The 26,658-nt window shown below is 40.2% G+C and overlaps 1 protein-coding gene across 1 annotated transcript in view; it reads right to left on the bottom strand.

The window, feature by feature from the left end:
- Window positions 1–680: 680 nt before the first annotated feature.
- TMEM212 (transmembrane protein 212) overlaps window positions 681–26,658 on the bottom strand; it is a 74,231-nt gene continuing 48,253 nt past the window's right edge. The window contains 1 exon segment of the mRNA XM_089910871.1: window positions 681–25,814. Coding sequence (XP_089766997.1) covers window positions 25,752–25,814 — 63 coding nt within the window. The 3' untranslated portion in view covers window positions 681–25,751.

Below are 26,658 nucleotides of genomic sequence, written 5' to 3' on the forward strand. Positions count from 1 at the left end.
AAGGATTACAAAGTACCTGGCACACAGTAGGCGCCTCAGTAAAGGGTAGCTATTAATATTATTATTATAGCCTGTGAAAGGGTCTATGAGCATAAACAGAATGATTATGGAGGAAAGATGAGGTTAAAAAAATTAACACCAGTAACAAATCACTTAGCCTGTGATGACTGTCCTTTGGGGAGTTTTAAAAGCTGATCATTGCTTGATTTCATGATATTACCCTTCCTCAGGCCCCACAAAGTATTATGTGACATGTTTGTTAGTTTAAATGATTTAGCTTCTTGAGACTTTAGATTTTGTAACACCCTCTGTGCTACTGAAGGTTCTCTGGGGAGTTACAAAACCAGGATTGAGATTTCCTTTAAAATATTAACAGAAAAGTAAACAAATAAAGTATCTTTCTCTTCCTAACATAGAGAGGATCGTTGTCTTCCTAACATAAGACACCATTTAATAAATGGCTGGCTTCATACCTAGGCTGACAACAGGATGCTGTTTAACCAACCTGTCCCTTCCTTCCATCATGCTTCCTCCCCTCCCTCCACAAAGAAGCACTGGAAAATAAAAGCTGCAATTCCACTTCAAAGCAATGGTCCTCGTGCACAGATAGGACATTCCAAAGGGCAGAGCAGAGCATATGCTAGAAAAAGAAAAGAAGGAAAACCAGAGAGTGGGGGCCAGTAACCATAGCATTTGAGGAGTAGCTCTGGGAGAAGAGACAGGAGGGAAACCCTGTTGTGGGTGTGGGAGGTGATGGGACACGACCAAGGGTAACTGAATATATTATTACCCAGCGCACCCACCAGACACCCTTAGGGGCAGTTGGCTTCACTCAGTCTCCTCCTCAAAACTTCTTCTCTCAAATAATCTCTCTAAAAATATAAATGCCAGCTTCTATATAAATGCCAGTGATAAACCTTAGTTGAAAATGTTCCCACTACCCTTGGAAACCAGGATTTCTCAGGAAACCTGAGTGCTTGGCCTAGGTCTGCTATTAATGTTTTGGGAGAGCTCCAGGAAATGACCTTTTTGGACTTCAGCACCTTCATTTGTATTCTTTTGTTTAACAAATTTTTGTGTAGCATCTACCGGCCAGATATTGTGATAAATCCTGATGATGAAACAGAGAACACGAGAGACATGGTCTTTGACTTTCTGATGCTTGTTGTGTAGTGGATGTAGACCAAAACCAAACAAACAACTAGAAATAATTACAAATGATAGCTGGTCCATCAAAGAGGTAAGGAAGGAGCATTCAGGCCAAAGCAGCATGGAAGACAAAGACGCTGAGGCTGGTGAGATAGGTGCCCATGAGGACTGATTGCAGAGCTAGTGCTGGGGAGAGCCCGGGAGGCGAGGATGGAGAGGCTGCCCTGTGGGACAATGCTGCAGGGACACGTCGGCATGGGAAGGCCAGGCCATGGGTTTCACTTGAAAAGCAGTGGGAAGCCCCTGATGATTTTAGCAGAGATGAGATGATCCATGTATGGTTTATGAATATTTCTATATTCCTGTCAGTTTGAAAATTGTACTTTCTGACTATCCCCTCCAAGTAGTTATGGCCCAAGGAGTCCCTTTAATATGAGAAAATTCTCCAACCTAAAGAATAGTCCTTGGATTAGAATATCCCTTTCTAGGTACCCGCTGAACTTTCCTCCCACTTCTCTTGCATTTGCCTGGAATGTTTACCCCTCTACCATTGTAACAGATCCCCATATCTGAAATTTCTCAGCATCTCCCTACAAATCCCATGTCAAGGAATATCACCTGTACCTTATTGACTTTTGATGAAGTACGTTCCAACTTGCCTTCAATTCCCTGTAACCCAAGACAGTCACTTGACTGAGGTCTCTAGCTTTAGAATTCTAAACCACAATCCGTCTTCTCTATGAAATCATTTACTTTCCCATACAATTTGCTTGAGAACTGTTTGATAAACTTCTTGTCAAGGAAGAGAGAAGGAAGCCAACAAATATTTGCATTGTGTCCTGTCTCCCACAGAGATAAAGTTGTTCTCTCCAAATTACGGCCTCCAAAGACATCCTAAACCCTTTAGGCTTAAGTGTTTTAGGATATCTAGTGAGAACTCAGCAAACACCACATGGCGAGGAACCATAACCACAATGTCTGCTTTTAAGCAATTTAATTCATGGGATCTGAGCAAAGAACTAGTCTTTCAAGACTCCATTTCTTACAGAAGTACATGTAATTTCTTCCTCATGCCTTAATTTAGGTTGGCAACATACTGCAGTTCTTGTGCAGCTTTCGTGTTTTACAGCTTGCCATGGGAAAAGGAGAAGAGACGGCTCTAATGCCTTTGGATTTTGTATGGATTGTTGGTACCCAAAGCCGAACTTTTCCAGCAGCTGGTAAACAGCTTTAAGATTCAGAATCTCTTCTCTTGGCTCTCATTTGCCTGGAGAGCTGTAAATGTCAGTTTTGTAACTTCCTCACAAACAAAGCCCGTTGGTAAGTCAGTAAAAGCAGGCGGGATGTGTGGTCATGACGAGCATGTTAAGACACTTCATTACCTTCTCTTCCTGACGGTGGTGCAAGAACAGAGCACGGAAAAGAGCCTGCACAGCTTACAGATGAACTGTGTTTCTAAAGCTTAGTTGAAAGATATACTTAACATTCAACTGAAACATGCAAGTCAGATGAAAGGGCTACTTTCATCAGGTTTCCCTATAGGTTGAACAATTTGGAATAATTGGATTGGACCATTTGGTCAGAAATGAGGGCAATTACAATACCTAGGCTGTCTTCTAAGGATAGTTATACTTATTGAATAGGAATTAAAAACAAAACGTATTTTCTTGCCTTTTACATTTATTCTCATCTTTTCTAAAAACTCCCACTCTGCCTTTTCCTGTCGAATTATGTCTAAGTTGAGGTTATTTTAAAATTTCCGTCTCTTCAGAATTATCTGTTAGTTTTTGTTTTTTTTTTTTTTCTAGAATGTGAAGTCCTCCTGGCAAAGTCTTACAATCTGTTTTCCTTGAACCTATAAGAACCTTGTTAACTATGTGATATGGAGTAAACCAAACGTTTGTGTAGTGTCTGCCTAGGAGATAAAGCTGTTCTTGCAATTAAAGTTCTGGAAGACATCAATAACCCCCTTTAGCTCTAGGCATTTTAGGAGTGTTGTATCACCAAAACAAAAAAACAAAACAGAAAGAAAAAGAAAAGGCTGGTTTACAAACTCTTTGGATGTATAGTGGGTCTCAATCTCTTGTAGTAAGATAATGAGTATACTCTTTGGCAAATAAGCGATATGAAGAAAAGATTGACACAGAAATGAACATGTTGACGGTTTTTATTCTTCAGCAGTAACATAACAATAAAAATTCTTCAAAATAAGTTATTTTTGACCAGGTTTTTGAAATAAAAAGTATTGCTCAATCTTACTTGCTCTAATGCAGCAATCTCTTGGTTTTTCTATTTTAGTTTCATGTGTTGAATTTTTCTAAAAGAATAAAAACTAATTCATTCCAGTAAATTAATAGTTAGAAAGAAACATTAATTTATAATAATGTCCTTAGTTTTTGCCAAAGGCTATGGAAATGACCAGACCTACTTATAGATTTTAATAGGCCATTTTTCCCAATGTCACAGATCCAAATGCCTAAAATTCTATTTGAAAGGCTTCTATACATCACTGAGTTTTGTTCAAAACTCTTCTCGAGGGTTATGCCAGTTTGAAAATTGTCCTCAAAACCACAGTGACCTACTCTGAGGATTGAAATGCTTTGCTTAAGGAGCAAAGGATATACTTTGTGAAAAAACTCTTAGATTAAAGAACACCATTATTACAACAGAATGATTACAAAAAATTACTTATCTATTGTTTGGTGAATTCTAGTTTTCTGTTATTCTAGGAATGAGTCTCAGTTTCTTCATTTTCTAAATTAGAATCTCCCATACATATAATGTGTGATGGTGATAGAGTTGGTGGTGGTGTGGTGTGTGTGTGTGTGTGTGTTTATCGGGGGAGATGGTTAGAGAGAATGTGATACGGTCAGTCAAGTTTATGCAATTTGTTTTTATTATTTGAAACGAAAAGAGCACACTACAACTCATGAGATAGTCAAAACGGGAAAAGTCAAACTACTACCCCTCTTACTTAAATGTCCAGCAAGTTGACTTGGCTGTTACAGGCATACCTTGGAGACATTGGGGGTTCAGTTCCAGACCTCCTCAATAAAGCAGATATCACAATAAAGCGAGTCACACGAATTTCTTGGTTTCCCAGTGCATATAAAAGTTATGTTTACACTATACTGTAGTCTATTAACTGTGCAATAACGTTATGTTTAAAAAAAATGTATGTAGCTTAATTTAAAAATTCTTTATTGCTAAAAATGCTAACCATCATCTGAGACTTCAGTATTGCTGGTAGAGGAGATTGCCTCTATGCTGATGGCTGCTGACTGATAAGGGTGAGGTTGTTAATTGGCCTAATTTAAATATTATTGTGTCTGCAGGGTATAGGGAAGCCCAAGGAGAGGGAGAGAGACAGGGGAACTCCTGGTGGGTGGAACACTCAGAGTGCACACATTTATGGATTAAGTTCACTGTCATATGAGTGCAGTTGCGAAACAATGACAATAGTAACATCAAAGATCAGGTCTTCCCTGGTGGCGCAGTGGTTGAGAGTCTGCCTGCCGATGTAGGGGACACGGGTTTGTGCCCTGGTCCGGGAAGATCCCACATGCCGCGGAGCAGCTGGGCCCGTGAGCCATGGCCGCTGAGCCTGCGCGTCCGGAGCCTGTGCTCCGCAACGGGAGAGGCCACAACAGTGAGAGGCCCGCGTACCGCAAAAAAAAAAAAAAAAAGATCACTGATCACAGATCACTGTAACACATATATAACAATAATGAGAAGGTTTGAAATATTGCGAGAATTACCAAAATATGACCCAGACACAAAGTGAGCAAATGTTGTTGGAAAAATGGTGCCCATAGACTTGCTGGGCCCAGGGTTGCGACAAACCCTCAATTTGTATAAAACACTGTATCTGTGCAGCACAGTTAAGCAAAGTGCAATAAAATGAAGTATGCTTGTATTTGTAAGCATAAGATAGCATGAATCTAAAATAATGCATGTGGACTCTTTGGCACCTTAACTCACTTCTTGGGGAGTTTCCTAGGGTAGACCTTGATTAAAGGCATTTCCCTCTTTCATTTTCCCCTTCCCTTCCTGTTCTTCTGTGCTGTCCAATGGAGATGATGAGCAAGACGGTACAATGTGTGCAGCTAGTTTCTGCTGACCTGCAGCCTGCTGTTGAATATGAAATTAGATCTTCAAACTGGTGCTATCTGCATTTTACCAAAATGCTTCACTGATGTGTAATAACTCATTCAATACAAACAATGAATGGCAAAAAAAAAAAAAAAAGAAAAATCAATCACAATCAGAGAGACTTAGATCTAATTTCTGAACAGAGTAAGTTGAAGTGTCCCCAGGTGTTTTCTCCTAACAACACCAAAGCCATACAGGAGTGGGCCGGAAAGTCATGCTAGTTGTTGTAAGGGTCCAGTGTTGGGATTGTGTCAGAGGGGTGTGAGCTCCTTTGTTGATAGGATTCTGTGGTTCTGAGACCCAGAAGCCTTGGAATTCCTCCGAAGCAGGCACAAGAACCTCTACATTTTTTCATAGTGTCTCAGGACTGTTGAAAGGGACCAGGACTCCAATTCTCAAGGAGACATGGCTAAAGGAAAGAAGGAAGGAACAGAAGAAGAGAGAAAGAAAGGGGAGGGAGGAAGAGAAGAGGGAGGAAAAACAAGGACAGCAGAAATTTGTTTAATATTTAAACGCCAACAAATATGGTGTACTTACCTCTGAGCACTTTCTCCTGTTATATTTTATGTGCCTGTGTGTGAGAGAGGAGAGGAAAGGAGAGGAAAGATGAAGAGAATGGGTACGATTGGCTTCTATTTTAATCTTCATTTCACTTACTTCACCAGCCATCTTTAAATTAGTTCTTCTCAACCCATCCCCAACCCCTTACCCATGTGCCAACCGCCCCCCCGCCCCGCCCCTGCCGCCTGCCCCAATACACTAAGATCCAACACTCAACCTGCTTGTCCTCAGGAGCCTTCCCTGACCACCCAGCCCAGGGCAGTCTGCTCCCTTGGTCTCTCACTTACTATCTGAACTAGCCATTTGGCCCATATCAATGACAGGCTGGTAGTGCCACTTATCTCGATCCATGTGTATGTCTTATCTGTCCAATTAGATTCAGGGTTCTCAGGTACAAGAGCTACTATTTTGTTTTTTTAATTGTAACCTACAGGAGCTTAGCACAGTGCTTTACACATTGTAGTAGGTGGCCAACAAATATTTGTTGATTGAGCAATTAAACAGTTGAGAAAACATATTTTTCAAGACCACCTTGTTGGCTAAAAGAACAACAAAGGTTTAATAATCTTCATGAGCAGGAAATTTTTCTTTATGGAGAACTGAGCTCCTTCAAGTTTCAAATTCGAGTGACTTCAGGTTGAGGATAATTCCATTCCTGCTCCTGTAGAAATGCCTCACATTTAACAGACGAAATATCCACCCAGCTGTAGTATCCATTTCAAGTTATATATTTTAACAAAAGAGAAATTTTGACGAGATCTGTGTTGAACTGGTTAGAAGGAAAGAAAGGAATCAGTTGCTGGAGGAGCATTATTTGTGCTTCCACAACCCCCTCTCAATATATAAAAATTTCCTTCTTCATATTTCTCTCCAGAAGCACCATTTTTCATGGTGGCCAAAGACCTACGTAGGACTAATTTTCCTTCTTACTGTATTTTTGTCCAGATCAAACTTCTCAGCTTAGATTAGAAGTCAGGGGGGTATTTATTTATTTATTGTGTCCTGGACAGTTCTGAAAATAGACTTTGTCGCAACAAGCAGCAATTACAGAGCACTTAATATTTGTAAAGTGTTTTCCAATCTTTTACCAGTTTGCCTTTGAAATAGTATTGTTGATGTAGGCTACTTATCTTCTGAATTTCCAGGTGGAGAAAGGGCAGAGAGGTTAAGTGGTTTGCCTGAAATTTAATAGGAAGTTACTAGTAGTGCTGCAGTATTAATGCTTCACAATTCCTAAGTGAAAAATGTTATCCACGTTTCCTTTCTAATTTTGAACGGAAATAGAATCCTAGAGCTATCCCTTAGACACTGATTTGTAGGATGGTAGAAGTATTTGTTTCCTGGTTTTTATTTGCTAAGAGATTAGAAGGAGTTTTAACAAAATAAGACTCATTAAAGAACTTTTAAGTAACTTAGTAATGAAGAAAATAATTTTGTGGTATAGAGGTGTATATAAAGCTATATAGGGCTTCCCTGGTGGCGTAGTGGTTGAGAGTCCGCCTGCCGATGCAGGGGACACGGGTTCGTGCCCCGGTCCGGGAAGATCCCACATGCCGCGGAGCAGCTGGGCCCGTGAGCCATGGCCGCTGAGCCTGCGCGTCCGGAGCCTGTGCTCCGCAACGGGAGAGGCCACAACAGTGAGAGGCCCACGTACTGGAAAAAAAAAAAGAAAGAAAAAAGCTATATAGGACTTTTTTTTTTTTTTTACTTTGGTAGCCAAATAGTTAAAAGCTCAAGCTAAACGCTAACAGTAAAATTCTCCTTTACTAAATATTTAAAATTTTCTTTCTATTTTATTTGAGATAATTTTTTGCATTGAGAGAAGGAGGATGAGGTCAGACTGCTGTCATGGCATGGAGGTAATTGTTGATGGTGGCTGGCTCTCCCTTGACATCAGTTTCCAGAGGCCTACACCAAGACCCCATCCTATTGACTTATCACTCCTGAATTCAGTGAGTGACCTGGAATGACCTGGCGCCTTAGATTTTTTTTCTTTGCTAGATCCATCTAGGTGAATCATAGACACTTCTTTGCATACAACCAAAGAAAGCCATTTGGGGATGCTGTTTTGTTCTGAGTAGGCCTCTTGGGTTGTGATTAGTTTTCCTCTTGGGAGATGGACTGCAAATGCAGAGGTGCAACTGTTAATAATATATATTTTTACCCGAGTTAATTGCTACGTCTGCTCATATATGCATGTTTTTCAGTTTGTTGCTCACCTGCATGTGGAGCAGAGCTATATGCTTCTAACTCAAACATCATTGATGAAGCGATATATCAAGCTTCTGTCAGTATTTAAGTACAGAGCTAAGGAATCCACCTGTTTTTAGGCCCACTAGCCAGGAATCACCTTGACCAGGCTTCAAAAGAATGCCCTTTTTGGTGGGGCTCTGAAAAATCTCAATGGAGAGTAACTCGTATCCTCCCTCTGCTTCTCTGTGTCTCAAGAAATGCTTTAGAAGGAAGAGAGATTTGCATACCTAGGAAGGTCACCACAGCTCAGATATTCTTGGCCTCATCTTTTTTTTTTTTTTTTGCAGTACGCGGGCCTCTCACTGCTGTGGCCTCTCCCGTTGCGGAGCACAGGCTCCGGACGCGCAGGCTCAGCAGCCATGGCTCATGGGCCTAGCCGGTCCGCAGCATGCGGAATCCTCCTGGACCGTGGCACGAACGCGTGTCCCCTGCATTGGCAGGCGGACTCCCAACCACTGCGCCACCAGGGAAGCCGACTTGGCCTCATCTTTGAAACTGCTTATCAAATAGAGGTGAGGAACCCTGATATATTCGGAGAAAAAAAAGATCAAAGCAAGCAAACCACAAAGTCATTCAAAAGTTACTTCTAAGGAAGAGAAAAGTGTTCTTATTTGAAGTAGCCAATCTCCTTCATTCTCTGAGAGAAAACTTCTTGGCTACCTTAGTTCACAGTAATTCTTAAAATTTTCATGGAAGGAGAAGTAAAAGGAGTCATCTTCAGCCCCTCTGATAGCTACAATCGTCTTATGCCTACATAAAGCCAAGTCTTTAGAAATATGGCCTTCAGCCCCTGTTAATATATCAGTTAAAGTCTGAAAGTCTTTATAGTGTTAATATTGACTTATTTTTTGATGACCATAATTATTCTTTCCTCCCCCGCCCCCCACCGCCCTACATATCATTAAGGGCAGGGCTTTCCTGCCCCAGGAGGTTTGGAGTTAAATGAATAAGTCATTTTGGCAGTAAACACTCTGAAGCAATGTCACTATGATAATCCAAGGAGAATTTAACCATAGAATATATATCTTTTCCATTTCACTGTTGGCATGTTTATTACCAATTAATTTCATTCTATCTATCTCTGGAAAAAAGCTTGACATTAAAGATATTTTTCCTTTTTTCTAAGTATGTCTTTGGACTGTGAAGAAGAAACATGGGAACTTATGGTGGAGTATTTGGGTATGTGTACCCTAATAAAGTCAGCATTTTCACCTCCTTGTATCAGTTTTTTAAAACTCCCTTTTTATGGAGAACCCTTAGGATAAGCCTTAGTTGAGCTTCTGCATTAATAGCAGAAAATAATAATAGATGACATTTATTAGGTGCTATGTGAGAGGCAGTGAGACAACCACTTTGCGTGTAACACTCTACACAACAATCCTATGATAATACTAATACAAAGTAATACTAGGGTATTATTATCCTGAGTGAGAAGATGGATGAGACTGAGCTTAGGATGGTTAAGGGAATTGCATGTGGTCACACTGCTCATGGGAAATAAAAATGGAACAAGAATCTGGGCAGTTTTATTCACAGCCATGTCCTTGGCCCTTCCAAGAGCTGCATCTAGCTGCTTTTTGTGGGTCGGCACCTGGAGAAGTAGAGGAACATCTTCCCGTAGCTAATAGGCTCTCTGTTGCTCTATGTTGAGTACCAAAACACATAAACTTATGTCCACACAATACTGTGGAAGAGAATGAAACTTAATTTATGATAAAGAATATATGTATGCTGATGGGCTGAAAGGACCAAAAGAGAAGGACAGAGGTACTTTATTTTGGTGGACAAAAATTATTGTTATTTCCTCAAAGCCTTGAAATTGCTGGTTAGGGAGGAAGTGCCAGCCTGCCAATCTCTAGGATTAGTGATAAGGAGGTGTAATGGTCTCTCCCCACCCACTACCAGTAAAATGATTTCAGGAAACCAGGAAGAGTTTTTAACAAAGCCTGCCATCTGATAGTCAGTGATTTAGGAACCTCAAGAATAATATAATAATCTTAGGGAAGTTGGGATTGGAGAAATAATTAACATGCTTAATGGATCAAATTACACTGAGAATCAATGGACATACATATATTGGATATATACGTGTGAAAAAGGAATCTTAACCCCCTTACCTCACACCATACTAAAAAAGAAATTCCAGGTGGATTATAGAACTAAATGTGAAAGGAAAAACAGTAAAGATTCTAGGAAATAACATAGGAAAATACCTTTGTGACTTTGGAGTAGAAAAATATTTCTTAAACAAGACAGAAAATACTAACAATAAAAGAAAAGATTGGCATATTGGACGTGGATAAAATTAAGAGCTTCTGTTATCAAAAGACACCATTAAGTGAACAAAAAGGCACACCACAAAATAGAAGAATATATCTGCAATGCATAGAACTCACAAATGACTCACAGCCAAAATATTTAAAGAACAACTATTAATCAATAAGTAAACCAGACAATCAAGTAGAAAAATGTGCAAAAGTCTGAAACAGAGATGTCACAAAAGAAGATACTCAAATGGCCTATAAATATTATTAACCTTCAGGGAAGTACAAATGTAATTCCACTATGCATTTACCAGAACGACTAAAATTAGAAGGACTGAAAATACTAAGAGCTGGCAAAGACATAGAGTAACACACACTGCTGGTGGGGATGTAAGTTGGTACAATCACTGTAGACCACAGCTTGGCAGTATCTCCTAAAGTAGAAAGTATGTATATCCTGTGCCAAATTATTTCACTCCTAGGTACATACATAATATTGGGTGGGCTAAAAAGTTCGTTTGGGTTTTTCGGTACCATGTACCAGTCCATCGTCCAGAACTGTTGTTTCTAAGCCACCAAATCTATGGTATTCTGTTATAGCGGCCTGAATGGATTAAGACAGACATCCAAATGTAGAGAAACACTCAAAAACTATTGTCTAGCACATAAAAAAAGAAAGAAGACGGGGCTTATAAATTCTAAAGTCAACATCAGATAGGAGATGTTGAGGCCAGGGAACTGGATGAGGTTGCTCAAAGAGAAATTGTGAAGTCAGAAGAGAAGACTGAACTTTGAGGCACATCTACATTTAGGGAGTATGATGAATATAACAGACGTTAGTAAAGAAAGCCAAGAAGAACCTATCACACAAAGAAGGAGCACAAGCTGCAGGAATAGAGAGAGCTGAGCAAAAGGGGAATGACTCACAGTGTCTGATGCTGCCCAGAGGACACACAAGAGGAGCACCAACAAAGATGCCATTGGATGTGGCTGTTGAGAGGTGATGAGTGACGCTGGGAAAGCCATTTTATAGAGAAGTGGGATTAGATGGCAGGAGGGTTAGAGCAAGAAGGGGGAATAAGCAAATATAGATTATACTTTGTGTAACTTTGGAATTAAAAAGAAGGTGAGTTATGTGTGGGAAAGCTTAGGAGAAAGGCAGAGTTTCTGGAAAGCTTAACTGTATATCTTGGCATGCCATCCTATATACTTTCTTTAGGGCAAAGGTTTTAGTTAAAAATAAGTTATGCTAAAAATCTAACTATAATTCTTGGTAAATTCTAAAATACATCATCAGTACTTTATAGGTGTGGCCAAGGAGAATTCCACAAGGGTGGGCATGTGACTCGAGAGGGACCAGACAGAATGAACCCAAGGACTGTGTCTGGAGTGATCCAGAAATTCTTCTGCTGGGTTTGGAAGCTGGCCGAATGTAAGCTGAGCACGGCCAATGGCCATCTTTTCCATTACATGGGTTGAGCCTGCCTGAGAAAGTGCCAACACTGAGGAAAACAGAGTGAGAAAGACAGAGAGACAGAGTCAGAGATAGAAGCCTGGCCCCAGTGTGCCCCCCTTTTAGCTGTGCCTGTTCTATGTCTGTACTTTTCTGGTATGTAAGCCACTCAACCTCACTTTTTGTTAAAACTAATTTGTATTGGGTATTCTGCTATTGCAACTGAGAAAGTCCTAATATAGTACAACATCACCAAAAGCTAGGCACACACACTCTCCACAGGTAACTTCCACATTACAGAAATTAACATCTGTTAAAATCTGTGCAGCTGTGATTATGAGAACTTCTGAATAGAACTGAATTTAACATTTGTCTTTCCTTAGATTGTTGATGAGTTTCACTGTAGGAATAGGAAGAATGTAACGATATAAACATTAACTTTTGAGTCATCAGTGTACATAGTTTTCTTTGAGATATAGTTATGGAATGCATATGCATTAGATTACTAAGTTGTTGTTTTTCTCAAATGAAATCTTTAAAAAAAATGGCATTGCCAGTAACAAAAAGGTAATATCTTTGATCTTTTTTAAGGAAAAACTTTCCATCTCTATGATGCAACCTCAAGGTTCAAAAATCTAAAAAGACTCTTTCCCTACACACGCTGCATGAGCTGGTCTTCCTTATTTGTTTTTGGATTAGTTCCCAAGTGACGTCAGACACAGCTGCAAGACCCTTTTCTCTTTTGTGTGGCATCAGGCAGCATCAGTTTGTGAGTTGCAAATACCCACACTCTCTCCTGAAGATTAGCCTAAACTAAATTGCCCTGGGGACAAGAGATGAGGAATTCCTCCTCCACCTGCAGAATTAAAAAAAAAAAATCTAACTTTTGAAAGGAGCAGGAAGCAGCTTGTCCACAATAAATCACCAGCAAGAAAGTGTTCTGAGGAGGAAAATGTTGATATTAATAGAGGCGGCATTTTTCTTTCAGCAGAAACGATCTTTCAGTGAATTTGGAACTGACAGCATTGAAGACCTAGTCAGCTGAGATTTTGAATGCCATAAATTTAGGGAGAAATGTTATTGTGTTTTATATACTTGAACATGCTTCTTCCTCTAATTGGGAGGTAGTTGCATTCAAATGTCCAAATCATCTACAGCACTTGTAAGCTCCACACACTGAAGACCACAGTTTTCTTTTTGTTTATATGTCAAGGAGTTTGACTAATCCATTTAATTATCAGTGGGAATAAAGCATCAGTGAGGATAAAACTATGGCATGACAAAGAGTGGTTGTTTGAACCCTGCATATAATTATACAGAAAATTTCTTAATGCATTATTATATATGAGAAAGAAAATGACAATGGCTGTGGGTCAGAAGACTGATTCCTAGGCCCTGCTTTACTGTTACCAATTTGGAACCATGCACAAATCCATTAATCTCTCTGGATCACAGTTTTCCCAGCTGTTAACAAGGGGTTATTGGGGAGTATTCTATTGAGACATTGGTTGATATCTTAGTTACTATTGCTATGTAACAAATTATCCCAAATTGACTGGCCTAAATCAACAACCATTTTATTGTACAAACAGACTCTTTGGGTCAGATATTCAGGCAACGCTCAGGTGGGCAATTCTTTTGCTTTTCAAGGCAATTACGGAGGTCACTCAAAGGTGCTCAGCTGGTAGATGAGATAGTCTTGAAGACTCAAGACAACCTCACTCACATTTCTTGGTAGAGATGAGCTCAATCTGTAGACTGGAACAGCTGCACATGGCTTGTCCAGCATGGTAACTTCTCTGGCCTGGTGGTCTCAGGGTGGTCAAACTTCTTACATGGTAGCTGGCTTCTCCCAGAATGAGCTTAATAAGAGAACCACGTAGTTCCAACTAGCCATGGAAATGACACACCATCATCTTCACTGCATCCTAATTATCACAAGGCTGCCCAGATTTAAGAGCAAAGGATATAGATCCTACCTTTTGATGAGAGCAAGGTCAAAGAATATGGCAGCTATATTTTAAAACCACCACACCTACTTGTACAGTCCCAAATATTATTTTTCATTATTCTTCTCCAACAGTGTCTCCATTCCCATATTTTAAAAATTCATTCATCACATATATTAGTCCCTACTCTGGGTCAGACATATTGGGTAGCCTATAGTAAAACTGAAGAGCAAAACAGAAAGGTGATTTCTGCCCTTATGGAGCTTACAGTCCAATGAGGGGCACACACATTAATAGAATGCAGGTAAGTACATAATTACAAACTCTGCTATGTGCTGCAAAGGTAAGATACAAGGATGTCTGTGGTTCCACAACAGAGAGACTGGTACAATCAAGGTGCTGGAAGGCTCCCCTGAGGAAAGAATGTTCACTTTGAGATCTAAAGAATGTGTTGGAGTTGGCTATGTGACGGGTATAAATACATCATCACACAAGACCTCCTCTTGTTGCCATGTTGCCCCTAAATCTTGGTCTCCTAACTCAGAAGACCCTTTCTTTCTACCCTACTTGATTGCTTCTTAGCAGTAGTTTATTTCAGAAGTTACATGTTTGAAATTGAATATGTACCCAACGTCTTATCTGTTCTTGTCCCCAGAACCTCTCCTGGCTCCCTACTATTAGCTGGATAGAATTAGTAGATTTAATATGGCATTGGAGGCCCTCCACGTGCTGGCTCCAACCTAACTTCCTGGCCTCATCTCCCCCTGCTGTTTTTGTATCCTGTGCTCCAGCCATACCAGCCTACTTGCTATTCCCAGAGCATGCATTAATTTTCATGCCTCTGTGCTTTTGTTCTCACTGGTCTCTTTCTGAGGTGAACTTCCCCCCTTGTCTCCACCATTAAACTACTATTCATCTTGCCATGTGTTGCTCTAGGGCCATCTCCATTATGAAGACTTTCCTAACCTCCGGGCATAGTTACTCTATCCTCTAAGCGTTCTCTATAGCTCTTTACTAATACTTCTTTTCCATTCTGCTTTATTAGCTCTTTTCTGACTCCATTAAATTTTAAGATCCTTAAAGACAGGAACCATTAAGAAATCATGCCTCTGCCCTCGAAAAAGCCTATCACAGTACTTTCCCCAAGGCAAGCATTCAATAATTGCAGAATGAATGAATGAATATGCATCATTTTGATCAGGTTATAGGGATACAATGTGCAGGGACTTTTGCTACCTTTTTGTACATTCAGCATTTAGCATAGTAGGTGGTACCCAATACTGATATTTCACTGTAAATAAACTTAGAGCTTTCATATGTACATATTTTAAAAACCACTGAATCTATTAAAATGTTTTGCACACAAACCTGAATACATCTTTAACACTAAATTATAAATTCTTTGAGACAGGAGTTGTGTCTTCTCTACATCTGTGTATTTTATACTCTAAGATATTGTTTTATATACAAATCACTGATATGAAATATAAGAGTTTATAAACCATTTCTTAAGTTCAAAAGTTATTCAGATAGTTTTCATGTTTATTATATACACATCTCTCTGCTAAGCAACGTGCGAATATGGGTGTATATATACATAGATATTAGAACTCTGGGTAAACACAGTTTGCCGTGGATTTGGATATGCTATGAAGGAAGTAATCTATCCTGAAAAGTTATAACCACTTCTAGTAAGTCTTTGCTATAATAACTCAATAATCCTTAACTAGGTCTCAATCTTGTCCTTCAGTATTGCCATTATACACGTTGCCGCTGTACTTGCTCACATATTGTTTTCCATTGTATTTGAAGAGGATGAAAATGATAACTATCTGTGTGGAGCTGTGAAGCCAAAGAGCTGGAAGTAGAATTGATGGTCATAAAGTGACAGATGACTAGAGCTAGAAGGGGCTAGAAGACTAGTGGGTCCAGCTCCTTTATTCTACGGGAGAAGCAACTGAGGTTCAAGTTCACACTCTTGCTTTTGTATCTCACGATACTCAACTTTGGGGAGTCAGGAGTTAAAGAAGGGGACTTCACAGATTAAAGGAAGCAAAAAGTTTACTGACTGCTTTTTCTCGATGGTCTCATCCAAACAGCACTGTTCCAGAACACACCTGTTGGATCCCAGTCAGAGCTTAGGAAGCACACACTTATTTATACCACAAATGACATCATCCATCCGTCCTGGAAGCCATAGTGCTCACCCCCACGGCTTCTCAGCAGTTGCTAAGATGTCCCCTGATTTCATCGACCTCTGTGTGTCTCGGAGCCTTGACCTTTAAGCCTCCCTGGTGCCAGAATGTCTGCGGCTGTAGGATCAAAGACCCTCAAGGGAAAAATCCACTCTAACCGAGATGGAGATGGGATGAGTTATTAGGAAAACCAGCTATATACCCCGGAACCCTTGTTCATCTGGAAAATGCCTGAACTGTAACCCATATATAAACATCAAGCCCTAAGACCTAAACACAACACAAGCCAGAGACAGGCTCTGCCTGCCAGGCCAGAGCCACATTCCACCTGCCTCCAAAAGAACTTTATGTGCCCAGCACATAGTAAATGCTTAATAAATATCTAAAATAAATGAGTGAATGAATGAGGTGGCATGTAATGAAAGAAATGAATTTGGCAAAATTATGAGCAAAAGATCAAGTGAGAAGTTAAAATTTTTTAAATAGGGGGTCAGATATTTAAGTGTAAGTCCTGAAATTAAATCTAAATTTTGTTTCCAGTTGACTGACAATCAAGGCAAAATGGCAATGCAGTGGGCTTCACCTAGTTCTTTTCGTGGAAAAGAATAAGTCACCCCAGAGCATCAAGTTTTCCTCACTTCCCTATCTCTTGGGGAAAATGTCGTGTGAGAAATCTTTCTACTACACCGAAGTGTCATTTATGTCTTGAGGAAATGTGAAAATCCTTCTTTGGTTTGCAGCCAAAGTGATTTTTTTGGCGACAGTTTGGTAATTCTCCTCCCACGTGGTGGTCGTCCAAAGTCTCTGCTTAAAGAGAGTAACTCCAGGGCTTCCCTGGTGGCGCAGTGGTTGAGAGTCCGCCTGCCGATGTGGGGGATGCGGATTCGTGCCCCGGTCCGGGAAGATCCCGCATGCCGCGGAGCGGCTGGGCCCGTGAGCCATGGCCGCTGAGCCTGCGCGTCCGGAGCCTGTGCTCCGCAACGGGAGAGGCCACAGCGGTGAGAGGCCCGCGTACCGCAAAAGAAAATAATAATAATAAATAAATAAAAATAGAAAAAAAAAAAAAAGAGAGAGTAACTCCATTTTGGTTACCATCCCCTGGCTGCCTGTAACTGCTGGTTCTTCACAATTCTCAGCCAGGACCTACCGTTTGAAGCTGAACCTCAGAGCATTCTTAAAATACTTTCTAAGCCCTCTCTGCTTACAGATGCCCTTCTTACACTAGTCTTGTGGACCTGGATGCTAGGGTATTTTCACAGTACTATACTTAGTACGGCTTATAATCCTTGACCATGTTATCTCAGGCGCCCCCTCAAGAATCCCTTAACAAATAAAGTAACCTGAGCAGAATAAAATCCTCGTTGATTGATTGAGCTGAGACTTGCAGTGCACTCAGCCCAGTTTTGCTTTACAGCTCTCTGCTCCCTCCCACTCAGTCTGTCCATTCCACTTAGATATTTTCTCCTGTGTACAGCCAAGCTCCATATTTTGCCTCGTGTTGTTCACTATCTCCATAATAGCGTCCATCTCGCTATCTGCAGTCATAATTCACCTTTGAGCTTATCTTCTTTATGATATTTGCCAAACAAAGCATGTGAGGGTTTGCAACTTTAAATTCATTTTTAGCCCCGACACATATTTCTTTTAGTCCCAGAATTTAGGGGCTAAATGGACCCAACAATTAATTTTGCCTCCTTGGTCTTATAGATGAGAAAACTTAGGAGACCCCAAAAGATGAAATGATTTTCTTTTCAGTCCTTAGCCTGGTAAGTATTGAACCCATGAAAACTTCTTTGTGGTGTTTATTTTCTGTATCCTCTCTGTTTTGTGGACTAGGAGATTTCATTTTCCAATTCTTTGCACCTTGTCCTCTGGCCAGTACCCTGCATATTCTTAATCGATAATAAATTCATGAACTAAGTGAAATGATATCATCATCATTTATTTATATTTTACTTCAACCTGAAAAGAACTAATGCATTAATAAATAAATTAGGGTCACATTAAAGTAAAAATAAAATACGTAAAAGCTTTGTCATTTGGTTATTTCAAGGCAGAACTGATAACAGGTGAGTTTTTTCACTGTTCTACATCAGTCTCATCATTATAGCATATTAATTACAAACACCTTTTTTCACTTATCAATTCTGACAACACTTTGTACTAAAAATATCTGTTTTAATACTATGAATTTAAAAAGCCATTATTATTAGGTAAACAACCTATCGGATGGGTAAATTCCCTTTTTGAGGGTGCCAAATGGGCAATGAGGGTCTTGTTTATGATAAGCAGATTTAGAGAAAAGAAAAACAATTCAGCCTGTGCATAAGCTTCTACAAATAGGAGATGTGAGACGTGTTCAGAACAAAGAAGGGGTCATCCTTAAAAAACACAGGAAGCTTTGATCTTTTTCCCTGCCTAGAGCAAGGTGAAAGGGTAGAGTCTTAAACAAGTCTGATCTGTGTATTTAAGTTAAATGACAGTTTCAACATGTATGGGCAAGCAAGCAGAAGGGTTACTCAAATGGCAAAAAGTACCGGCTCTAGACCTGGTGACTATACAAACACACCAAATGTAAAATAAATTCCTTTTTATTCCTCATAGGTTTAACTATAGGAAATAGTGAGTCCTCAAAAGGGGACTTAGATATACTTAGATAGTATAAGACTGCAAATCTGGCAGAGTAATAAAACCCCAGTAATTTCAGACATTTTACATTATTGCCCATGATTTAAAGTTCTTTCCTTTTTTTAGGCTTGGTATGCTTCCTAGGCTTGTGACCACTGATACTTTTGACAGACCTTGGAAACAGTGACTCATTTATGAAGACCCACACATTTGAGAGAACACCCACAGGATAATGAAAGAAAGGCGTGACAACTATGCTTCTTTTGACTCATCCTGGGGAAATGTATAAGCCCTTCAGATATTTGCACATTTTTCCAGAGATAGCGTATTTGTCACTACAAGTTCCATCCAGTTACTATGTAATGATTTATAGATGTAAATGCTGTGTAAACTGTGTCTCAGAGCATCTCTGACATCTACCCACTCAACTGCTGTAGAGAGCTTAAATCTGTTTGGCAAACCTAGCATAGTACCTAGAAACATTGCTTCTAATGTAGAAATCCATCCTGGTTCTAGGACTTTTCGTTTCTGAGATGATAAGTGTTTGATTTTTTGGTAGTAGAAACTTGTCACTCCTGACCACTCTCCTCCCCTGACATACAAGTGAGTTAGTATAAATTCTGTTTTGAAATGGACAAAAGAAGCATCAGGAAGCTGTTTTTTTCTGCCATATCTGCAGTCTTTGCTTGGTAGATTCCACTACCTCCCAGGAGGATCCAGAAGGAAGATAAAGAGAAGAAAAATGACAGAAGATGATAAGGCTGGACTGGAGCCCTCCCTTCGCTGTTTACGAGCACACCTGTGGTTTCCAGAAGGGGCATGGTAACGATAAGTCGAGGGAATAGACACTTGTTCCCAGGCAGTACTCACCAGCTACTCAGCCACTGGATCCCGTGTCCAAGGCAGAAACCCAGTTATTGAACCAAGTCACAAGGCCACACACGGACAAGCAAGGGCGATTTGGTGTGGCGTCCCAGGGGGTTGGCCCCAGCTCTTAAATAATTCTTGCCTCGGTCGTGTCTCTAAATTGGTCTGAAGGACTGGAGCAGGTCTGTCTGTATGTGGAGTCCAGAGCAGGGTCTACCCTCTGGGGAAGAGTAGGGCCACTATAGTTATGCGATTTGCGCACGAGAGCACCTGGCCAGCCAGGCTGAAACCTAGCCCAGAGCTCGTACTCGCCAAGCTAGGTGCCTCACACCCCCTGTGTTGGCATATTGGAAGCACCTGCTCATAAATCCCCAAAGGACTCCCTATTGCTGAGGTGACCCAGCCAGGAGGCAGATTTGGCCCAGAACTCACAGGCCGGTCCTCGAATTCATACTTCTAGAGATACGCCCCAAGATGTTATGCCTACAGTTACAGAGACACCCAGGATTGAAAGGAGAAGACTGGTTCATCATTCACCTTCAAACTGTGTCCCATTGCAAGACCATCTGTCACTGGTTGTGAGACGTCTGTGTGAATCCGAAAAAGGCAGATCTAGTCCTGAACCAGCAACCATGGTTTGATAATCGGAGTGAGCTACCTTTGAATCCCGCTCTGCCTTTGGCCAACCTGCACAATCACCCCTGGTGGCTCTGCCTATGTGTCAGTTTTAAAAATAATCTGGAAATCACTCTGCAAGTGGCAAAATTATATATATATATATTTTTTGTCTAAAGTACTAAATGCTCTGATAACTAAAAAATTCCACAAGTTTTGTAACAATGTTTTAGCACATCTTTATCTTAAATATATCAGGACTGTCATTAAATAGAAGTGGCCTGGGTCTCTTTCACTCTCTCTCACCGACCCCTGGGAAGCCCCAGCCAAGGAACAGGAGGGAGGGTGGCAGGAGCTGGAACGAGGCAGGCCTGACACCTTCCATGGCAAACACTGCAGCTAACTAAGGCAGCTTGTCAGCTCTAATCAGTTTTCCTGCAGGCAATGTCATTGCTTCATTGCATTGCAAGAAAATGATGTCATAGCATGGGGTCCTGATCCATTTCCTGACTTTTAACCTGAGTCTTGTAACCTTTTTCAGCTGCACCGTACCCAGAAAAAATGAAACACATTGAACGTAAAGGCCAGTGTGTCTCATTAAGGCCTCTGAGGCTCCAGGATGGGGGTAACTTCTGCATATATATTAATGATCAAAGTACAGTTTTGTTTGGGGGTCACGTCCTGGATATGGCATGGGCCCAGGACCCAGGAAAGTAAATAGTCTTCAGGATGTGTCTGTAATTTCTTGGCAGAAACCTTTCCTACATTGCGTTTAATTAGCGGGGACAATGTTAAATTTAATTAGGAAGGCTTGCTTAGTTTTTGCTTTGTGGTGGTGGTATTTGCTGTTAAGCTCTGTGTGAAGATGAGTAATGGTCCCCGAACTGATATTTAAAATTTTACACTGCATTTGTGTCTCCATGTCTTAGGACTGGTTACAACCCCAGACTAAATGACATTATTAAGCTATTTCCTGGAATGTCAAGGGTTGAAATTGCCCTGTCAAGAACGACTCTGTTCTTTCAGGGTTTCAGAGAGCAAGGGCTCGGATTGCATTCTTGCTCTGTTATTATAAGTTTTTCCCTGGCAGGAAACCGCTGTATCTCAGAAAATTTGCATATATCCAACGAGAGTGATCCGCTGTATAGAGGTTTTCAAGATTCCATGACAACACTGTGGAAGAATCTCATATGGGGAAAGGGGATTTTTTTTGCTTTCCCTAAGCCCCATTTTAAATAGTTTCCTTCCCACAAGCTGATGTGTCCACATTCAAAGAATTACAAGTAACCCAGCCTATTTTGCCGCCTTGGCGTCTGTCATTAGCCCAGTAATATCAACAGCCCCACAAAACTGAGAACAGGCTGTATAAAGTCAAAGTGCCTTATTCCTTCCAGTCGGTAAAACAGACTTTTTCTGGGCGTGTGATGGTGAGTATTAACCATTTAGTTTCCCCAGGCAAGGGCGTAGCAAAATGTCTGCCCGTGTCTTTGTACATGTGAGACCAAGACATAACCACACATATTCCTTGATATCTGATTAACAATTTATACAAGGGATTCCAGTTAACCTAAAGCACTTGGTATTGGTCTACTTCTCTTATGTATCCATTTGGGATCCTCAGAATTGTGCACATTTTGCTGAGAGCCTCTTGCAAAAGCTCCAGGAAGCAACTATTGGAATTCACTGGTTCAACAGTTAGTGCAGTAGTGGCTGGAACTCCAACCGTTGATAAAATAGCCAAGAATCACCTTAAATCCTTTCGGAACAGAATAAGATATAAATAAGAAAGGAAAATGTAAGTAAATAAGTAACCATGGTGCCCAATTCTAGCTGGGAATGCTCAATTAATATTAAAATTAATTCAGAAAGTATACTGATAAACTTGAAGTTCCTACCTGTGTAATCACCAGGCCCGGGAATACATATCTTATTGCTGTATTAAGTGACAGATAAACATGTGTTGATTGAAGAGCTGAGTGCTGGGAGGCACCTACAGGGCTTCCATACACCAGCAATTGAGCTGTGTGTCCTTGAACATGTCACTTCGCCTCTCTGAATGTTATACTTTCCATTTGTAAAATGAAGGTATTAAATACTATTATGTCTAAGGTGTCATGTCTAAAATTTTCTGTACTTCTCCATTTTCAAAAGAAAGGGCTTTATATAGACTCATATCAAAGGTATCTAATAAATGTGTTGAATGAGCCAATATCACTAGACAGTAACTTTGAGCGCTAAGGGTGTGTTAGACTTTCTGCTGTGTGCTTGACCCATATAATATCAGTGAATTCTCTCAGCAAGTCCGGGAATTAGCTATGCCCATCAGCTCCATTTGATCAGAGAGGAAACGGAGGCTATTGCCTAAAATAACAGAGGGCCAGGTTCTGAATCCAGGTATTTTTCATTCCAAAATTGCACCCACTTTGTGCTATGCTACACCAGTGCGTCTCAAACTTTAGTGTGCTACACAATACCAGTGCGTCTCAAACTTTAGCCCTCACCTGGAGGAGGGCTTCCGAAAGCAGATTGGTGGACCCAACCCCAGAGTGTCTAGTCCTTACAAGTTCCCAGATGATGCTGATGCTTCTGACCTTGGAACCACATTTGAGAACCACTGTACTGTGTTCTCAGGGACTACAGATGCAGGACCAAGACACAGAGGTTATAAGAAGCAGGTCTCTAGCCAAGACGAGAAAGACATTTTACATTTAGAACCACTCAGCAGCTGACTGGAGTTGCCACTTAGGAATGGCTGAGCTGTCAGGGGCATGTGAATCTTGGGACATTTGATGAAAAATTAGTCTAAAGTGCCTCTAATAAGGTCTCTTCCAATTAATTAAGTCGTTTGTCTTAAGTGCCAAAGACAAGCTATAGAGAGGTCAGGAGGGAGGACCACAGTCCCCCTGCAGGAGAGCCTTCTCATTATCCCCACAATTCAAAGTTTTAATTGTGTTTTGAAGATTTAGAGTCACTTTGGTAATGGCAATGAAGAAAGGGTGTGAAAGCGTTTCCTTAATTTGGGTAATATGAAGTTACAGTTCAATGAAACATCACACAGGAAACAAGAGGAATTTAAAGGAAACATTCATTCACTTCCAATTTATATTTCAGATTTTAAAATTCTATGACAACAATGACGTAATTTCAAGTTTTGTATCATAGCATGTAAACCAGAAAAAACAAGGTAACCATCAAAAAGGGCTAAAGTGTACAACTACTTCAATTTTTTTTACTTCAATTTTTTATTTTATAAGAACATAGAGGAAAAATGTTTAAAGATCAAAATTATTTTAGAAATATTTCAAAATAATGGTCACAAAAATGACACATTTAAGAGGAACATTGCTTCAAACTTACTGTCCATTCTTTTGACCCTAGGAAGAAAAAAAACACAATAGTGTTTATTTCTACAATTTATCAAAGAAAATAGAGTGTCATTTCTGACATTTAATTTAGCCTTTTTTATGTCACAGGAGCCCGATGAAGAATGACTCAAGAAACAGCATCATGATACCTCTTAAGGATTTAAGAGGAATCACCAGAGAGAACAAAATTGGTGATACTGGTGGAGGGGCATAGCAGAGAGATATAAAAAAAGAAATATATGTGTAATAAAATATCTGGCATAAGCATGAAACGGTCCAGAAGAACCATTACTTTTGTGGACGGGGGCTGCCTAAAGAGTAGGGAGTCTCGCTGTTGGCTATCTCTTTTGGTGGTTTGCTGTTTGTTTTGTCTGGTTTGGACTGGTTTGGGGTTTTTCAAAACTTACAGGAGGCTAAAGGGCACTTTCTGAAATCTTTGACTGAGTCAAGAATTTAAATTTGATTAGCAGTGAGGGGAAGATAGCAAACATTTCTTGAGGCCTATCAAGTACCATGCTCAGTGTAAAGGCTCTTAATAGTAATTATATCATTTCATTTTGCAACATGAGAGGTAGGTGTTATCTCCATTTTACCAACAAGGACCTTAGGCTCGGAGAGATTCAGTATTCATTTGCTCAAGGCTACTCAGATAGTAAGCGACAGAAGAAGCAATTACCCCTCAAACTGTCTGATTTCAAAAGTACCATATCAGGTTCTCTATGTTTCATAATGCTGAAAGCAATTCTTCATTAAACCACTGCTCCTTGGTATGGAAATTAAAATCTACTTTTTCTATGTATCCCTTTCTGGAGATTCTTTTTGGATTCCATGACCATAGTAAATTTCCCCATGACATGTGAATTGTCTTTAAATTTAAAATATTCCTGCTGTAGGTTTAGGTAAGATTTTAGCTATGGCTAGGAAGACATAAAAATGACATCTAGTATCGCAACCTGCTTCTCTTTTCCTCTTTTGATTCTCACACTCCCAGTCCCACCTTTCTTGCTCACCTTAGACAGTCCCTGTCCTTGAGGAACTCACGTGCTCAGAGAGGAGCTGAGTACACATGATGTCATGCAAAGGAGCTTGGCTGTATCCTGAGAGTGAAGGGGAGCCGCAGAAGGATTTAAAGCAGGGGAATGATAAGCACAAATATGAACCAGAGAGCTCCTTCTAGAGCCTGTGTGGAGGATACTTTCTGAGAAAGACAGACTGGAAGCAAAGCAGTCTGAGTGAGAGAATATGGGAGCCAAACCAGGGTTGTCACCGTTGGTACAGAGAACGGAGGACACATTAGAGAAATACTTGAGAGGTACAGTTGTCAGGATACGGTGATGGACTCAGGTGTAAGGAGTCAAGGATGACTCCAGGTCTCAGGCTTGTCCTGAGTATCATGAGTGTTGGCAGCTGAGCTGCAGATACAGGAAGAGGAGCAGGTATTGAGGACAAAGAGATGATGCACTCCACGATGAACACCTGGAGTTTAATGTATCTGAGGGACACCAAAAGAGTGTCTAGAAAACAGTCAGATGTAGAGCTCATTAGAGCAGGAGAGGGGACTGGGCTACAGATGTGGATGTGTGAGGCACCAGCCCCAAAGTGGTAAGTGAGGGTACCAGTCTTTAAGTGGTGAGCAGAGCAGAGGACCTTTCGGAGGAGACTGAGGAGAAGAAGCTATGGAGAAGGAAGAGAACCAAAGAGAATGGTGTGTGGAAGTCAAGGGAGATAATTTCATGAAGAAAGCAGTCAAGGAAGATGTGGATTGAAAAGAGACAATTGGGCTTGGCTATCTATAGGTCATTCACGGCCAATCTTTGCCATGGGAGATTCAGTAGAAGAAAAGAAGAGATACATTGTTAAATTAATTCAGCCTAGATTGAAACTGTCTTATAGTCCATGCCCTTCTGCACTAGGCTTATTATAAACTCAAAGCAAGGCATAATTGATTTTTGGTATGCAAACAACTTGATGGAGTGTCCAATGGCAAATTTTATTACTTCATTGGCTAGAATCCCAGGTAGAAGTCCTCTGATTTCTTCTATTAAGTTCTTACAATAATTTTTTTTTAATGATGAGATGTGAAACTGAATATTTACCTTAAGTGACAAGAGTGGGACTCACACATTAAATCCAATCACTCTGTCTTGTCTCTCATGGTCCAGAACCAGTTTGCATCTTCCTGGACTCCTCCTTTGTCCCACATGCTACTTGTTATGAAGTCCATTGATTCTACTTCCTAAATATCTCTCAAAGGTACCACCTCTTCTCATGCCCACTATCACTACCTAACTCAGGTCTTGTTATTCCTCATCTGGGCTCTTGATCCTCCTGGCCCAAGTCTCATTTCCCCTCAGTCCTTATAAGTCAATGGAGCACCAGAATGTGTTTTGCTCATTTTTCTGTACTTTAGCATGATATCTGGCTCATAGTACATGCTCAATAAATGTTGAGGAGCAAGGATAAATAATGAATATTATATTTAGGGCTTTAGGTTCATAATTCTTGATATGTGACAAGAGAGAAGTCATTTCTGGTGAACAGAAGATACTCCTCTTGTCCAATAGGTACTAATTACTGTCCAGAACCTAGTAATTCTATTGCTTTAACAAGGAGCTTTCTGTTTCATCCAGGACTCTAAGTTAATCATATGATATAAGAGTATAAATAAAATTTAAGAACCATCTTTTTGCAAATAAAATAAAGTGGAGTCATAAGCTTCTTACTTATTCAATTATATAATGCTAAGTTTTTTGTTTTTTTTTTTAAATTTAAGTGTACTTGACTTACAATATTGTGTTAGTTTTAGGTGTACAGAAAAGTGATTCAGTTATATGTATATATATATTTTCAGATTATTTTCCATTATAGGTTATTACAAGGTATGCAATATTGTTCCCTGTGTTAGACAGTAAATCCTTGTTGCTTATCTATTTTATGTGTAGTAGTTTGTATCTATTAATCCCATACTCCTAATTTACCCCTCCCTCACCTTTCCTCTTAGGTAACCATAAGTTTGTTTTCTATGTCTGTGAGTCTGTTTCTGTTTTGTGTATAGATTCATTTGTATTATTGTTTAGATCCCACATATAAGTGATCTCATATTTGTCTTTTTTTTTTTTTTTTTTTTTTTTTTTTTTCTGATACGCGGGCCTCTCTCCCTGTTGTAGCCTCTCCGGTTGCAGAGCACAGGCTCCAGACGCGCAGGCT

The sequence above is a fragment of the Delphinapterus leucas genome, chromosome 4, assembly GCF_059928025.1.
Source record: "Delphinapterus leucas isolate spDelLeu-1000000601 "Yukka" chromosome 4, BTC_Dleu_Yukka2, whole genome shotgun sequence".
Taxonomy (NCBI): domain Eukaryota; kingdom Metazoa; phylum Chordata; class Mammalia; order Artiodactyla; family Monodontidae; genus Delphinapterus; species Delphinapterus leucas.